Source organism: Tachypleus tridentatus, chromosome 4 (genome assembly GCF_004210375.1).
Source record: "Tachypleus tridentatus isolate NWPU-2018 chromosome 4, ASM421037v1, whole genome shotgun sequence".
Taxonomy (NCBI): domain Eukaryota; kingdom Metazoa; phylum Arthropoda; class Merostomata; order Xiphosura; family Limulidae; genus Tachypleus; species Tachypleus tridentatus.
The window spans coordinates 73985165-74004527 of NC_134828.1; the positions used below are offsets into that span (position 1 = coordinate 73985165).

At 35.2% G+C, this 19363-nt stretch overlaps 1 protein-coding gene across 1 annotated transcript in view; it reads right to left on the reverse strand.

Moving 5' to 3' along the window:
• The window catches only part of LOC143249445 (N-acetylgalactosaminyltransferase 7-like), a 30867-nt gene extending 14579 nt beyond the window's left edge, over positions 1 to 16288 (reverse strand). Inside the window, 5 exon segments of the mRNA XM_076499296.1 lie at positions 5316 to 5523; positions 9659 to 9825; positions 11425 to 11651; positions 14769 to 14922; positions 15503 to 16288. Of these exon segments, the coding sequence (XP_076355411.1) occupies positions 5316 to 5523; positions 9659 to 9825; positions 11425 to 11501 (452 nt within the window). The 5' untranslated portion in view covers positions 11502 to 11651; positions 14769 to 14922; positions 15503 to 16288.
• Between the last annotated feature and the right edge of the window lie 3075 nt (positions 16289 to 19363).

Sequence of the window (19363 nt, forward strand, 5' to 3'; positions counted from 1 at the left end):
AACATATCTTGTTAATGAAAGATAAATTAGGGACAATATTACTTTCAAACACAACTTAAAACTTACTAACATTCACTTTTTTTACTGAACTGAACTGCATGGTAGGTGTTTGGGTTAAAACCAGGTTTGCTCAGAAACAGAGGTCTCTCTTCACCCTCCAAGTGATTTATGACAAACATGGGAAAACAATTTGCAAATTTGTGTAATGAGACCTCATCACACTTGATAGGAATGATGATTCACACCTCACAGTGCTCTTAAACTACTTCCTCCACCACTGATTGTGCTCAGTCTGAATGTCATGGTTATACACTGATGATCAACACTAAATTATCATTTTAATAGACTTCTTTGAAAGACTGTGAGGTCTGTCTTAGCCCTCAAATTTGGACATTATAAATTTCCTAAACAGAAAATGTATTTCCAGTAGATACTTCCTAACACAATACAGGTATTCTTATTCAATGATGCCCTCTATATGCCAACTTTTTATTTATGCATGTTACAAGCCTTCTGCTGCTCCTTGTTTCTAAACTGGAAGATTCCATCATGTCCCTCATGCTAAATATCATGCGTAACCTCTTCATCAATAGGAAAATTGCATGCTCACATAATGGATGCATGTGACTTCCTCTATGCTTTATTACCAAACCTCCACTTCAAAGTTTGATAGAACATGTGGAACTCATTCATGAAGTGTCTCCATGGACAGCTACCCCAGCAGCTAAGAACTGGAAAGTGGCAACAACTCCCATACTCTCCTCAAGGAAGGAGAGGTGACAATGCACTGGAGAGTCTGGAGAAACTGACTACTAGAGAGAGTGCAATGGGTAACCATAAACTCTATTCTGGAAAGCAGACCATAATGAGTTATTCATTTGAGGCATGGCAGGGATTGGCAGAAATTCCCCTCTGCTCTACCCACATAGTGCATAGGTGGAACAGAAATATTTATGGAGGAAATTATCACAAGATAATTAATCACCAAATGATCATGTAGAACATCCCATCTCAACAGTGAGTGTGTGAAGCAATGGACAAAAAAGTGTGAGTCAACATTACTGATAGTGAGAATTTAAAGTTAAAGAATACATGGGCAGGTGCCACCACCACAGAGATGATGGGAGATGAACATACTGTGAGTAGACCAGGTGCCTGATTGTAAAATCTCCTCCACTGGACAAAGACGACAAGAAGTGAGGGAAAATGCGAGATGTTAGAGCTAATGAAAGAAAATATGGAACAAGGTATGGGAGGAAACAGACTGAGAAGAGTATACCAAACAAACCAAAGATGGACTCAATCCATAAGTGTAGAGGGTGATGGATCACAAAATGAGGAGGACTTCCAGGGGATTAAAAAGTGGTTATGCATACCAAAGTTAGTAGTATGTGTTATATAACAATGAAAAACCCTGACCTGACACAGAAGCATACCTGGATTTGTTCTAGGGTAAATATGGATACAGAAGGAAGGCAGATAGATGAAAAAAATGAACAACCCTTCTGAACTGACAAGGTCTTAGGGAGAAAGAAGAAGAATAGAGTGATAAAAGGTACATGAAACATCAATGTCAATGGTCTGGTTTATTTGCCAAAAGAATAAGGAAATATGTTTTAAAGGACAAATGAAGCAAGGAACACATGAAAGTGATTCAAACAGAGGTAAAGTGAGGGCATGGAGGACCACACTAATGTCCCAATCTGGAAGTTCAGGATACCTTGGAGGCCTCCAAATCCAGAAGAAATGCACGAGCATGGTCAAAACAGAAGTAAAAACTCTATGGTATTGGCCAAAACAGAAGGTATGGAATAGAGCCACTCAATATCCAGTTAAAGATCCAGGGGAGAAATTCCACCAAATGAGCCACAGAAAATTTGTCAGCAGGAAATTCCCTATTAGCAGACCAACAGCAGAATACTTTCCATTTATGCTCTCTACCTTTTATATTTCTATAAACTAACTAACAAGGAGGCAACTCAACATATGGAACTGGATCATTTTGTAAAGTACTTGACAAAGACCAGGAGAGATGTAAAGATGCAGGATGGGGAGACTGGAATGTAGAAAGTGGGATTGAAGTTGAAAAAGGAGATATAACTTAGGAGATGGACTGGTGGTGATTAGAGCAGATATTCTAACCTGTGAAATCAGGGTTGCACTGGCTAATAGAGTGCAATCAGAAGGAACTGACAAGAGAAATCATCCAATGAAGAAACTGGATGGGAAGTTACACAAAATGTATGTGTGTGACCAATCTTGACTGAAGAAATCAGCCACCAAATCCTGTGGATGCAAGACAGGTAACCAAAAGAGAAGTAACTTGGTATTGAGACTTGTGACAGAAACATCCTATTGATTGTAAAAGGCCTGGAAAATGAAAGAATCTACTGCCCACTTTGTTGGATAGATCCAATCTGGATGCAGAAAATAATCCATTACTAGATTGAAAGCATCTGGCACATGACATGCAATAAGATGAATATCATGTGTATTTGGCCATTATAATAGATCCAGTGTTTGAAAACACAGATCTCTGGATTAGATGTGGTTGATATGTTTGACCATCATGGAGTTGTCCAAATGAATCATCACCAGACAATGACAGATGACATGAAGAAAATGATTCAATGCCCAACGTACTGCTAGAAGATGAAGAACATGAATATACAAGACAGTTTTGTCCACAGACCAATGGCCCAAAGCTTCTTAGTGACTGACCCATGCTCTCCATCCTTGAAGGAATGCATCCATAAAAAGATGGAGATATGGATGCTAGGGAGGAGGTGGCACACCTGATGACATGATGACTTTGTCCAGTCACTATTGCAGATTTTCTCATAAGGAACAGTGTGTGTGTGTGTGTGTGTGTGTGTTTTCTTATAGCAAAGCCACATCAGGCTATCTGCTGAATTCACTGAGAGGAATCGAACCCCTGATTTTAATATTGTAAATCCATAGACTTACCACTGTACCAGCAGGGGACCATCTCACAAGGAAGGAGGAATGGAAACAGCAGTGGAAAGAGAATCCTGAGCAAGGTTTCAGTGTTTGTGAGGTATCCACTACAGGAATCTCATGTGAGCATGGCCAAGAGGGACAAGTGCAGTCACTGAGGGCCACATCCTCAAAAGCTATAGAATCTCATGATAAGTAAATGATTGGGCCAAGATAGGATGGCACAGTGAAATAAAAATTCCCAGAACAAAAACATGAAGAAGTAAGTGTGCAGCTAATACTGGTGTTGAAAAAGACCCCCAAATGGATGAGATATTGAGTGGGTTGAAGGAAATATTTCACAAAATTTCATCAACCACCCCACTTGAGTCATCACTGAAAGAAGCTGGTAAGAATGAGAGGGTAATTCCTGCTCAGAATGAGCCAGTCTTGTAAGTAATAATGAAATCAAATCCCTCAAAAATGTGATCTATACAATAAAACATCTGAAACCAAGGTAAGCCTGAAGGGCAGGGCTCAAAACTGGTAAACCTCCTTGAGATGAACAAACTGAAGATAGGATTTAGACTGATGTGTTATTGGAATGTGGAGGTAAGCATTGGAGACATCCATTTTTTTTATCCACAACTCTGGAAATTGCCAGTCTCAGGGTGAGAAGAGATTCCATCGTAAACTTGGGGAATGTAGGAAACCAGTTGAGGTGAAATAAGTCAATGACTGGCCACTAGTTCTCATTTTTCTTGGTGACAACAAAAAACAGGAATAAAAATTCCCAGAAGAATGATGGACTGGTTTGACTGTTCATTGCAAAAGCAAATCTAGAACCACCTCTGACAGAAGAAGGAAGGTCACAGGAGAAGCTAAAATAGGACATGGAGAAACAAGAGTTTTGAGAAAGAAACTGGATAACAAATTCTTCTGACAGAATCCATTTCACCCATTGAATGCTGATGAAGGGAAACCAGCAAATAAGAAACTACAACAGTTAAATTCCCACCAAACCCAAATCCACAGAATACTCACTGGTAATGGTGACAAAGAATGTTACATTGAGGAATTTGACAAAAAGCACCGCAATTAGAAGAAACAAGTAGGGGTTGGGAGAATTAAGAATGGGAAAGTGGAATAGATGGCATGTGAGGTTCTGACCAAGTCATGGCTGCAAACGTCATAGGGGTGTACTTCTGGTGGGCTGGTATCACCTGAGAGTCTCTGATAGACGATGTATGGAAGAAAGATACCATAGAAGGTTAGTTAGGGTAAGACAAATAATCTGCATGATGGTAAGAAAGGGTGTACTGATTAGAAGTCCTCAGGGGAGGAAGAAAATACCAAATATGGTTCAGAAGATAACTCATTTAACAAGGAAGAATGAAAGAAATAAGATATAGGGAGAAAAGATAAAACAACACATTCATGAAACACAAATTCTATGAAGATAGAATCTGGCCTAGGTGATTCATGAGGTTGCAACTGGGAAAGAATAGCAACCTCTGGAGGTGGGAAAGGATAATAAAAAATCCTCATTATTCTGTACAAATTTAGCTGACTCTGGAGGAGACTGGGTGATGTTTGGGGAACAAGGATTGACCCATATAGCATTCAATCTCCTGAAATATAAAAGAAAATTGATTTACTGTCAGGTCGCTTGTACCCAAGGCCTGAGAGAAAACAATGGTCATTGATGTGACCCCATAGTGGTAATGGTAATGTGAACCCAAAATTCACAGCTCAAAACAATTATCACAAATTCTCAAATGTAGATATATATCAACAGGAATGAAACTGTATAAAAAATAAATTTAAAAAGGAGCCAGTTCATGCAAAAATAAAAAAAATGTCACACTGGAAGCACTGAGCACACAAAAGAAGATATCTGAGCTGAAACACTGCCAAACAAGAAGTGAAAGTTCAGAAGAGGAGTGTAGACGGAGTCACATGCAACACACAAGCATGTCACACTACTATTAGTTAAGAGAGGAAGCATGATGATTTGCTTGAAAGGTATATTGGAATGTAGTAATTTCAACACAGGGAAGAAATGCAAGGCTAATGGCATGCAAAAAGAAAAGATTTACAGAACAGTCTTTAGGAAGTTTTATGTCTTATATTATAATATTGATGTACACAATTTTAAATTTTCACAAGTGATAACAGAACTCTCATTTAAAGAACTACATGAAATTCTGGTATGTGGTAATTTTGTTGGCTCATCAAAAAACTGATATTTTAACTTTATTACCTATATCACACTTCTTGAGCAGGGGTTAAAAGCTGATTTACATTTAGACACTTACTTGATTATGTATATGTCAGAAACAGTAATGGAGAAAGTCTGTTAGCATTAGACAACTTACTCGTTCATGTATATAGGAGCTAGTAATGGAGGAAGCCAGTTAGTGTTAACCTCACAGTGGGCATCCAAAAACAATACAACTTCTCCTTTTGATTCTTGTGCTCCAAATGTATGAGAACGAATTTACCCCTCACGCTTCTTGTTGTGTGATAGTTGTACTTTTCCTTTAAACTGACGACTGTAGTCTTCTAATTCTCCTTTCAGGTGTTCTTCATTAAAATATTCTTATATTAACATTTATTTTAAGCAATATAGAAAACATATACAAATAATAAATATTTTCTGCAACAGAATCTGTTGTTCCTTTACAGAAAAACAGAACTGTTTGTCTCACTCTTAAATGTATCTAATAACAGTGTCTGATTACTGATAAAACCAAACATCTGCTTCACATGTAATCTACATCATCAACTTAGTCAATTTCTTCTTTAATCTCTATATAACAATTATGATGGTGCAACATACACAGGCTTCTTGTAAAGAACTAGAGTATCTAATCTGAAAATAACATAAAAAACAAATAGCTTCTTAAATTGGTTTGATTATTTATAAAGCATTTACAAAAAATATGTTAAAGTATTTACACAAAAAACTCATTACTACAGTTAAAAACATTAAATCATACTTTGTATAATTTAAAAACTGTTTAGAAAATCATAGTGTAACTTTTTGCATCCAAAATATGCAAATATTTTACCATTACAACATAATGAAAAATATAAAACATTCTAGATGAAAATTTGACCAGTATGTAACATTAATAAGTATTAGTTAAAAAAGTATTTGACGATGGCAAGAAAGTAAAAAGTGGCTTATAGTGATCTGAGTGTTACATAGACTACACTCTGGTACATCAGTTTCAGATAAAAGAAAACCATTAGTTAAAAAACTGTGACCAATGCCTAGTCTAGTTAGAACAACTTCCTCCTTCCGATCCTTACGGAAGCAAGACGGCCAAAGTCCAATATAGGGTTTTATTTGGAAAAGTTGCTCACTCCATAGTCCATGTATGGAATAGGTACAGTGGTGATAGTACCAGAGCAGATAGATTTAGCTGCTGTGCCTGCAAGCTTGTTCCTGCGAATACCAATGTGGTTTGGTAAATTATAATGAACAGGTTCCAGAAATGGCAGTAGGCAAAATCTACATCTCGTGTGTTGTATGGTATTTTTTAAGCGGGTTAAAAATAATGTAATTCATCAATGAAAAGTCCAAAAAAGATCTACTTCAGTAAAGCCAGTGTCTAACAGCCATAAAGTTAACAGAACATCCAGAAAGTTTATTGATAATACATACAAAGAATCAAGTAGTTTAACAACAAACAGTGTGCCAAACACTGTTATTAATAAGTCTGCAAACTAAAATATTTACAAAAGATACTTGAACAAGTGAAAGAAAGGCAAAGTAAAAACATTTGTGAACTTCCATTTGTACAGCATATCAAGTTGCATTCTGGTAGCTGCCACAAAATTAAATCTTCAGAAAAAATTTAAGTATGGTTGGAATATAATTTAATAAGCTGGATAGTTCTCCTTCAAAAATAAATACCTATGCATAGAAGAGTATAGCTCAAATCAACAAAAAGGAACCATCTTCTTCTTGTAAAAATATTATTTGACAAATTCTGTTTTCCAAAATTTATGGTTTGTTCGTTTTTGAATTTCATGCAAAGCTACATGAGGGCTATCTGCACTAGCTGTCCCTAATTTAGCAGTGTAAGACTAGAGGGAAGGCAGCTAGTCATCACCACTCACTGCCAACTCTTAGGCTACTCTTTTACCAACAAATAGTGGGATTGACCATAACATTATAACACCCCCACGGCTGAAAGAGCAAACATGTTTGGTGCGACAGGGATTCAAACCTGCGATCCTCAGATGACAAGTCGAATGCTTTAACCCACCTGTCCATGCCGAGCCTCCAGAATTTATGAAGTACCATGTTCCTCTAAACAAACCTATATTGGAGAAACTGAAAGACACTTTGTGGCAAAAATAAAAGAACCTAAATTAGAAGTTTGTGGTTATCACTGCAAATCACCATTTCTTCCAACAATCATGTTAGAAAAACTACCACCCAATCATGTCATATCCACTTCAATTCCAATTTTATACAAGCCCTGAAACAAACAGTGCAAGTTCTTCTTTCAGCCTGAGCTACTTTTCTACAAGCCTCACTCAGAACTAGGTAGTTGTAGTCCATTTAGTTTTGTTTCACCATCATCAATATTTTGCTTAAGGCATCTGAAGAAGAGGCTGAATGAAGATAGTCAAGTACAGAATAAAACGAAATAGGAGAGACTGAAAGAAAGTCATGGCAAGACACAGAATATTGAGGTAGACCCACGTATGTATTGGAAGAACCATTTGGAAGTTTAGAAGGTGAGTAAAGATCTAGAGTTTACATCCTCACAGACAGGTATTATAGGAGGCCAGAATCCCATGTCAAGGCCTGAAAATGGCCCAAGTCATGTACGTCATAACCCACAATACAATAGCCATCATGTCCTTTGACAGATAAAAAAGAATCCTACACCACTGTCATAGGTTATCTAGAGTAAACAAAGTCCAGATGTTCAACACTAGATGGCAGGGAAGTCTGTTCTATCAGTTCTATCCTTGTCAAAACTAACAAAAACAACTGAAAACAACCACTAAAACACCACTTATTAAAGATCATATAACTGTAGATAAACCTATATTGGAGAAACCAGGCATTTTGGGGCAAGATAAAAGAACATAAGGAGTGTGCAAACTTGACAAATACATATTTTCAATAGATTTCTATCTCCACTCACATAACAGTTTTTCTCAACTTGTATTGCCCTATACATGGACAAATATTTGCTCACAACTAGCCTAGAAACTTCCACCTACACTTACCCTCACATTTTTGTGAGGTAGCTGCATCATAGTATACAATAGGAGTGTGATATAACACCTAGTAGAGTTGACTCTCTCTATGTAACTTAACTCCACTTCAAAATTGAGCAGAATAAAAGGAAAAGCCAACAGAAGTGGGTGAGAAGAGTTGGAAGTGTAAACAGGGGAAGGAATCTAATGGACATACATCTACAGTGTAGGAAATTGTTAACTACTGACACTATATCTAATCTCCTCTTACATAATAGCCAGAATCCTACACTGACATGGTGAAATATCCTGTGCAACTATACTTAGATGAGTTTCCTTCAAAAAGTGTTCAGAAGAAGATTATGGTGTATGTGAATAAAGAGTAGCAAAACACACCTTGGAATACCAAACCACTCCTGAGCCAGGCATACTTTTCACCCATAAAAATGATGTGTCACAGTAAGGGTGGAATTAAATGAGGAGCTTCTTAATCCAAATGAAGGGATACACTAGGGTGCAGCAGACCACAAAGGGAAAGTTCTACCTTAAGCAATACAGACATCTGGACAACAACAGGAATGTGGATAGACATGTGGTAGTTCAACTCTAGTACACAACCAGGTGACATTGGATATAAACTGTGAAATGAAATGGTTCAGCTCCAACCAACTTCCAGGCCAAGGTAGGAACGAAGAGTTGGAGAAGCGTCTATAAATCTACACTGGCAGGATGCTCTTCTCTACTATCAACTGAGTGTAAATTTAATGCTTGGGAAATTTAAAGACATATAATGTTAATGTGTCCAAAAATTATTTGGAAAACTGATGTGTAGCAAAGTAAAGAAACTAAGTTCTCAAAAAAATCAAGTTACTGATTGAAATTCTAGGAGTAAAGCTAATTTAAAAATACACTTCTAAACACCACAAGTGCTATTTGAGAAGTTGAGTTTAGCTGCATAGAAGGAGTCAATTGTGCTCACATAAAACATGTGAGAATAAATTGGAGTATCAAGGCCAATGACAAGCAAAAATTTGTAAACATAGAGGGCAATACAAGTTGAGAAAACCTGTTGTGAGTGGAAGTAAGATATTGTGTTGGAAGTAAAAATTATTAAAGATGCTGGAAATAACTGAGATATGGCACAGCACACAAACTTGCAGTTTGACGTATGCTGAATAATAAAAATACACGTTGTGAATAAGTAGTTTATAAAGATGTAACTTGTCATGTATACATACACATACATAATGGCTTGCCATTCAGTGAACAATGATTACCACAATAGCTGCAAGTGTGTTTACATTTTTATAGAGTATTATTTGAAGTGTTATTAGAGTTCATTATAGAAACTATTTGCTTAATACCTCTTGACTACTTTCAAGTATTTGTCTATTTATCGATAATTATTATAAGTGTTACTCACACAGCTACTACATATATATTTTGAACATTAACCATGTGCACTGAAAACAATTAATGTATAAATGCATACCTTTATTACTGTAATCATCAACTAAAGTAATCTCTTTCAAAAACTGGGGTGGAGATCGGTTCATAACACTGTGTATTGTCCGTAGAAGTGTTGACCAGCCTTCATTGTGAAACACAATTACAATACTGGTGCTTGGCAAATCCTCTGGATAGTGCCAGAATTGACATCTGCATTGAAGAGTTTTCTTAATTTAATGTTCATAAAAAATGGATACTTTTGAAATTCGTTACAGTTTTATGCATTAAGTGAAATACAGTAAATACCCACATACAGAGCAATCTTGAATGTAAAGTAGATTTTTATGGCCTCATATAGTAGGAAAAATCAATAAGCTCATATATAGTCTGAAAAGTAATGCTTGCAGCTGATCAGTCATTGTGAGGGAAATGGTGCATTGTTGTGTTGATTAGAAATTATATGTGCACATTTAAGTGATTACTATAGACAACTAATCAACTGTATCATTTCAGGAACAAATAAAGGTTAAATGTATTATCACCAATAATTTCTGTATGCATATTTTAAAATAATGCCTTGACATATAGAGCCTAGAACAATGACTATAATTGAGTGTTACCGTGAATGTATTCTTGGGTAGGGCAATAAAATAATCTTATGACCTAGTGCAAAAACTTCCCAAAAATTGAAAAAGTTTTGTCTAATTATTTTTGACTGATCATTGTTAGCAAACACTATCACATGCATTTCTTTTGTTGATGAAATGAACCCAATGTACATATATGACTTTAAGCTCAAAAGATAAATGTCAGTAGTTTGACTTTTGTCAAAGATGGCCTTGGAAATTCAGCAATGAATATCTATTTTTAAGAACAAATATTTAAGACAAAATAGTCTCTTGTTTGTGGATGTTACTTTTTCTTGGATGGATTTATTTGACAAGATTATTAATTTCAGTAGCAGTGACAGTATAGTTGGACAGGTTTTACTAATAATGAATTATTTTGCTATTATCTTACATAATTAAAGAATAATTAATTCATTTTATTGCATGATTTAAATATTGTGTATTCACCTTTATATGTAATTAAATATTATTTGACTTTAACATTAGTTACAATTTGCCTATTTGTAGCATAATTTAATAATTAGGCCTAAATTAAAGGTAATGTAAAGCTTAACACTACTTCATTATCTGAAAAATTCTGGAAGAATACTGTTCTCTTGTATAATATGTCTTTCACATTTGATCCCAGAAATTTTGGAAAAAAGTACAAACTATGCACAAGTATTTACAATACTTCTCAACAGTAACATTCCAAAATACTTATGGTGCTAATAAAACAAAACTTTATTTCTGTTACTTTCAAATGTTATTCAATTGCTCATTCACTATTAGGAATCACTAGTTCTTATTTCCAAAATTATTAACATTCTTCAATATCCATAAATGTAATGATTGTAACTTCAGTGGTATGATAAGGTTATGAACAATCACTACCAATTAATACCACAAGTTCTGACATAAAAACACAATGAAAATTACTTTCATAAGGCTTACTTTTACCCCAAGTAAGTATTACGATGCACTAAAAATATACTTTAAGGTTTCATATTTGACTTGTATGCACCAAATAACATTAAGAACATCTATATACTTCAGTATATGTGTTAACTTTTATTTATGTCTTATGGCTTTGTGAGCTTTTGCTGTTATATATCTTGTACATTTCTGTCACAAATAGTATATATATTCCTATCTGGATAGTTAAAGCTAAAAATACAGCAAACATGTTAACATTACTGACTCTTCATGCCGAATATCTGGTATGGATCGATCAAGGGCAACTTGATCACTAACCACCAGATTAATTCCATATTCCATTAATACAGAAGAAACTTTATTCTGGTCTTCTCCTTTAGTAATGTGGGGTCTCCCACCTTCTCCAGGTCCTTCTGGTACTGTGTTAGAGAGAAACAGTTCAAAATTTTCAATAATTCCTTTCTTATACACAGATCGTTGATTTGGTTTGTCCTTCAGGAATTTATGGAAAGAAACACAACTAAATAAACAATATCCACAATTGAAAATAAAATAAAGAAACAATACCAGTTGGGTTTCACAATTAATAGAGGACGTTTTTTATGGTGTCACACAACAAGGAACTACATCTAAATGTTTTTACAGAAAGTTACTAAATATAATACACTTACGACAGAAAGTGTTCGTACCCCTGTGTCATGAGTAGTTTTTTCCCTCATAACTTAAAAAGTATCAATATTAGGATAATGAAAGTATGGTATATTATAAATATTACACCAACACACATCTACATAAATTTTATGTAACTTGAATGAGAAATAAACTGTTTATAAACAAATAACCAAACATAGGAGGGGCAGAAAGTGTTTGTGCATCTACTTTAATGGTCAGTTGTGTAGTCTTTCAGGTGAATTACTTGGTGCAATCTCTCCTCATAGCCCTTCATGATCATTTGACAGTACTCGACAGGTATTTTCTTCTATTCTTTTTTACAGAAGGCCTCCAACTCTTGCAAGTTTTTTGGATGACGCTGATGAACCCTAGTCTTCAACTCATGCCAAATGTTTTCAATTAGGTTGAGATCGGGTGACTGTGATGGCCATTCCAGAACGCTTATATGGTTCCTCTGCAACTAGGATTGCACATATTTGGATGTGTGCTTAGGGTCATTGTCATGCTGGAAGATCCAATGATGCCCAAGCTGCAAGTTTCGAGCATCATTCTTAATACAAGTGCCTAATACATCAACGTACTCTTCTTTTTTCATGATTCTGTTTACGCGGTGAAGTCTGCCTACACCAGAAGAGCTGAAGGAACTCCATAGCATAATCGAGCCACCTCCGTGTTTAACTGTAGGGACGGTGTTCTTTGGAAGATTTCGTTCCCCCTTATTACGGAAAATATAGCAAACATCATTCTGGCTGAAAAGCTCGATTTTAGTCTCATCTGTCCAAAGAATACTCTTCCAATAGGTAAAGGGTTTATCTACATGCTTTCTTGCATACCTCAATTGTGCTTCTAAATGAACAGGCTTTAAATATGAAATTCTACGAGGACGGCATGCTTTGAACCCAGAAGAGAATAACATGTTCATAACTGTAGAGGTGCTTACTTCAACCCCAGTTTCCCTTACCAGTTTCTGTATGTCATTATGTGTTAAATGAGGGTTCCTAGTAACATCTCTGAAAACCTTCCTCTTGGTTCTCTGGAATTTTGGTGGGGCATCCAGAACGAGGGAGGTTAGCAGTTGATCCTGTAAACTTAAACTTGACAATTATGCTTTGAACGATATATTTCGGTACATTAAGTTGTGTAGCAATAGCGGAAAGAGATACATGAGACTTGTAGTTTACAATAATTCGGTTTTTTTAAATCACTGGACAGTTGTTTCCTGTTCACTATAATGACCAAGCAGATAATGACGGAGACTGTGCTAAATTGCTGAAAGTACACTTTTTGCTGGATAAAGTGCAATAATTGTGAACCCAGTGTTTAGTTTTGGAATGGTATAATGTAATTTATTTGCCAAACTAAACAAAATTTTTACAGGAATATCAGTTTTTTCACACGTTCTGAAATGTACGAACACTTTCTGCTCCTTCTATTTTTGGTTATTTGTTTATAAACAGTTTATGTGTCATTTAACTTACATAAAAATTTATGTTGATGTGTGTTAGTATAATATTTATAATATAACATACGTCTATTAGCCTAATAATGATACTTTTTATGTTACAAGCAAAAAAACCACTCGGGACGCAGGGGTATGAACACTTTCTGTCATAAATGTAGGTATAAATATACAATTCTTATTTTTAAATAAATCTATAAATAAATTGCATACCATATACCACATTCCATCTTAAGTAAACTAATGCCTTCCAACGTTCTTTCAGTAAATTGTGTAGTTAAAATCCTTGTTGGTGAGCTTTAGAAAGCTTGGAGTAAAGCTTTTTGTTTCTATATTATGCAGTTTAATTAAAAATGTAATTATGAAGAATTTTACACATGAAACCAGTACAATATTTCCATAAAAAACTTTTTCATATGTATATATACTTTATCTCTTTCACATAATTTGAAATTCTGTGTACATTTCTGGTCTACTTATCTAAGAAAGGACACTGACCTTATTGAAAAGGGTTTATAGGAAGGCTACAAGGATTAATCCTGGAAAAGTAAGGTTATCTTACAGGAATAGGTAAGATATCTAAAGTAACTTACTGCTCCAGCTGTGACAGTTTTAGTTTTTTCAAGTAATTTACAAACAGAATGAGTTACCATTGACAGGAGTGTATGGAACATTTTACAGTTTAGGAGGGAAAATGATGAATTCCTGATAAATAAAGACCATGTTAAAATCCTACTTTCTTCATGAGAACATGTGTAACAACAGCCTTGAAGTTTCTTGAAACTTTTTGACAGTCATTTTTAAATGTATATTTACTGATCAAAAGCAAAATTCCTGCAATTTTATCAGAATTTTCTAGATTTGAGCAGTAACTTAAAAATAGTGATTATTATTTCAAACTCTGGTTTTTGAAGCTTGAGAGATGTTTAACTTGAAAGCAAGAATTAGCCCAGACCATTAATTGATGACTGCATTCATCCTACACATTCATACACTAGGTTGAGAGATACTGAATGCCAGAAAGTATATATGGTAAATGTTATTTTCTAAGAGGTAGATTAATCCTCAACAGTAATGGAAGTCTCTCAAAATTAAGAATATGGTATATTACAGTGTATGTGGACTTCTAACATTCAGGGATACTTTGGACATTTTTCAAAATTAAAACCTATCTTCCAATACTAAATTCTGTAACCATCATAGCATTAAAAATCACATGATACCTGTGCACTTTAGAGAATGTTTTGTAATACCTCCAACTATATATGTGTGTGTATATATACTAAATTATGAAAAACTTTACTACTTTATGTCACTATTATTTTTGCTTAGAATGATGAAATAAAACATAAGATTAGTAATTTATCTATGTTGTTGAATTACCAAAGGTTTAAAACTGCAACAACAAAAGAAACAGAAGGAAAGTCAAGGCAATCACTGTAGTTTAGATATGTGTATATAAATCAGATACCTCTTACTTTTTTTACTACTTTCTCATTTTGTTGTTCTTCCCGACTTTTTGGTTTGAGTAACAAAAAAAGTTACAGTCAGTATCAAAGTGACGATTATGAAGCAGACTTTCAAAAGTCGCCCCCTCTGAAGAACAGACAATTTCATTTCAATATACAACACCTGTTGAAAAAACAATAACAATCATTGCTTAAAATATTAAATGAAAAAATGAGGAAATGAAAATAAAATCTTAGAACATGTAAGTTTTACTACAAATAACATTTACCATTTTTGTCCATTAATACAGCTTAAATGAATTAGTAACTCCAGTAATTAACATGCAATTTGAGAAATTATTTATTTTCTACAGTTTGTACTACAAATTTTAAAAGAACTCTTAATAAGCTGGAAGACCTTGATTAGCAACACTTTTTAATTCTTATTTTACATGCTTCCAGCACTTGCTTGTATATATCTTTAACGTGTTTATTTCATTATAGATTTCAACATAATCTACTTATTTAAAATTAAGTGTTGTCTGGAGATACTTTTTCACATTTATATTTACATTGTGATATTCACATCTCTACTACCAATCTGTATAAAAACATCCACAACTTCTACATTTAAAGTTTACTACTTATATTAAGGCCTATATGCAGAATGTTTGAGATCAAAAGCCAACACATTATGTAAAGCACAATTAGCATGCTAATACTATGGGGAGACATGCCACAATTTCAAGCCAAAAAATACTAACACTTCATCAGAAGAATGAAGACTATGTTAAAACATCAAATGTCATAAGCTATAACTATATAGACATAGTTTTTTTGCAGAAAAAAGTTGCTCCACAGCAATAATCATATAAAAACATTAGTGTTACAATGAATAAAATAGTGTTTGTTACATCTTGGAGTATACACAAGATGCGGGAGGCAATGTGTGTTCAAAGTGCCCCAACCATAGTAGCAGTCAATGTTTAGTTCTGCAGGTACACGCATCTGATAAATTGCTCAATATACTTGGTATGTTTTGAAATTCGCGCAAAGCTACACGAGAGCTATCTGCACTAGCCGTCCCTAATTTAGCAGTGTAAGACTAGAGGGAAGGCAGCTAGTCATCACCACCCACCGCCAACTCTTGGGCTACTCTTTTACCAACGAATAGTGGGATTGACCGTAACATTATAACGCCCCCACGGCTGAAAGGGCGAGCATGTTTGGCACGACGAGGATGCGAACCCGCGACCCTCAGATTACGAGTCGCACGCCTTAACACGCTTGGCCATGCCGGGCCCAAAGCTGTTAGCAAAACTTGACGTGTTGACATTGAAGACGCTCCTGAGTTTGACAATGAAGATGAGCTTCAAGTTTTTGAAAATCCAGCACACCAGGAAAAACAGTGTCACAACAACATCTTTATCAAACTGCTACTTTTAGTTACTCAGCTCTCCAGTTACACAAATTTCTTCTCACTCTACAGCATCTTTATATATTTAACAGTATCAAGTGCAACTGCAGAGAGAGCACTGAACAAGCTCGGAATTGTAAAAAAATAGGCTGCAATCACAATGAATGGTGATCTTTTGTCACCACTACTTGGTTTAGCAGCAGAAAATATATTATGCTCAAACGTAAAACAGGAGACACGATGAAAGAGATGTTTAGTGTTTAACTTATTTTCGATTAAGTCAGTTATAGTCATATACTACTAAGATAAAAGACATTTCAGGTTTTTTAAAATGTGTATGATAATGAAAAAAAATCAAAATATTAAACAAATGTGATTTATTTTTATTTTATTTTTCCAAAACTATCGTTTTATGAATTTGATGTTTACCCTGTCACTGTTTGAAATAATATTGTTTACAAAGAGACTGACGCTAGTGGTGCTGTAGCACCTTCACTTTTACATATTTTACTTATATAGCAACTGTGAATTATATTAATTTTTGGGGACATACCCCAAGATTTCCATACATTGAACTGCTTTAGGTTGCAGAGAAGCTGCTTTTGACAGCTCCTTGTACTTTTATTTTCTCACTGTAAAATCCGCATCTCCAGCCAAGCACTCTCTCTGCATTGTGCTGTATACATGTACTGTTGAGTGTAAGCCATATCCAAATGTTTAACAGAATGCAAAAATAAAATAAATTAAAATATTAATAATAAAAAAATGCACTTAGGTTAAGACCCGACCATTCTGAGCCAGAAATCTCTCAAAACCCAGGGCTACAATTACATTTGTAAGCTATGGTAGCCTCCAGCAGTCCTCTAACTTTCATTATAACTCAAGTGCCATGAAGGAAGATAGACGCCACGGCTACTAACTACTAAGATGATTCAATGAATGACTCGCCATTTATCAAAAGTGAAAGGGTTGAGATACAGTAATATCAACGGTGTTTTGACGAAACTTAAGTCACAAACTTTGCTGTGAAAGTATATAAATTGCTCTTTGTGTAACAAATAAAAAATATTAAAAATTGTAATAGGCCTAGTAATGAATTAACAAATTACTTAAATTGAATGGGGACCCTGAGCTCACTTCTTTTGCTTCTAATGACAAATCCACCATTGGATTAACTTATAACTGACTGAAATAAATAAAACTGACTCGTTGAAAATGAAATTGAATTTTGTAATTATAAACAAATCGTTATTAGCAGCGTTAATATGTGAAAAGAGAACACACATGGTAAACAGTTACCACATGAAACACTAAAATAAGTCGTAACTTGGCAACAAGTCGTGACTCATTCAAGACAGATGCCATATCACTGAAAATGAATTAGAAAAATGCTTAACAGTAGTATTCCAACAATAGTGTATTTTTCATTTCCATTGCCGATAACGTGTTTCGTCCAATCCAGATATCTTCAGGCTGGAATTGATACAATAAAGTGGTCGAAACACTGTTTATTTGATACAACAATGTTCTGACTACTTCTCTACTTGTTGTATCCCAGTTGGCTTGCAGAGTTGACCAACAAATGGTCAAATGCAAATTTCTAATTGAACATTCTTTTAATACAGCAAGTTTTGTCAGAACTAGAGAAATACAATCGAATATATACGAAAGGCTCAAACGCCTGTTCGTTCTTGCCAGGACATCTACAGCACAGTTTGGTTCAACTTTAATATCACGGTGAATGTATAATGAGGCCAGGCCATTCAATTGATCTTCAGTGGTACTGTTTCAATTCATGTGACTTGAAGTCTTCAACAGCCTTCTTCCAGTTTGTGTGTGGAAATTTCACTAGTTGTCCCAATTTCTGGCGCCAATGGTACTAGGTTAGTGCCATGGTGCTGCCAGCCTGCCACGGTGCCACCAACTGTTTATTTGTGAAGTTAATTCTTGAGATCCAAGGAATCTGAGCATACACTGTCCACGATATTTGAATACAGATTATAGACACTATACATATATTTTGCACTCTTCTGAGTGATTCTATACTTTATATGTTGATGACAAGACTGTAGGCCTACTTTGCTGGGCCTGATAACTTTAAGTTATATATTATATACGAGTATATTGGCCTGTATATTTATTTATGATTAAAAAATAAGACAAACATCTCAGTATGCCATTCTGAAATTTGCCAAAAATTTTGTCTCTAAATGCATAATTCAGGCTTTTCTTTTATGTTTTTATTAAAAAATTTCCCAGGAAGCATGCTCCCGGACCTCTCTAGCATGGCTTCGCGCCTGCTGCGCTTGCATCAAGCACTCAAACTAAACAGTAACAGAGAGGATTCCGGCTTGTCAACTGAATTTCTAAAGCAATTGAATAGGCATAAGTTTAGTGTTTATGATGTGCCTATAATCTCTACAAATTAAGTAATTTGTTACAGATATATTTGAATTGTTCCGAATTGATATATTATTTTGAAAATAATTTAAGTGCATACTGTTCTTTTATCGTTGAATTTATCGCTAACAGAAATATTAACCCTCAGGAGCGCTCGAAGAGTAAACAGTCCTCCTTCAACCCCGCACTTGGTAGAAGTTAAAAATTTTGACTGCGTGGCTATTGATAATTTTGGGCTGAAAGGGCTGAGAAGTTTAGCATGAATCTGCTTGGTTCGAGTCTGATAGGCGTAGCAGCTGACAAAGTGGAGACAAAGGCAATATTCAATTAAAGAAGCAAGTTGTCAGCAGACTGGACGAAATATCAACTTAAACGACACGATTCAGGACCGGGCAAGGATGTTGCCTCGGCGGAGATCTAGAGATCCAATGCCTTGGATTTAGGTGTATGTGTGGGGGACGGGGATACCCCGATAAAACCCAATTTCACGGCCTGGGTGCCGAATAATCTACCCAGACCGTGCCCGGGAGTAGCTGTAGGGAAAGAAAGTCTTACGTGACTGGTCATTCTTATTGTACGTAGATGGAGCAGTAACGTTTAGATATTACGTGTACAACGATAAACGAAGGACACTGCCATCATTTTCACGATACAAGATTACTGTACACAAAATTCTGCACAGTCGGTAACAAATAATTTACCAACTTCAAGAATAATAAAGTTGACTTGAAACAAGATTAACTTAACATTATCTTAACCATGCGTTATGCGGGAAGGTACACATATAACAAAAACAAATAATAAATTC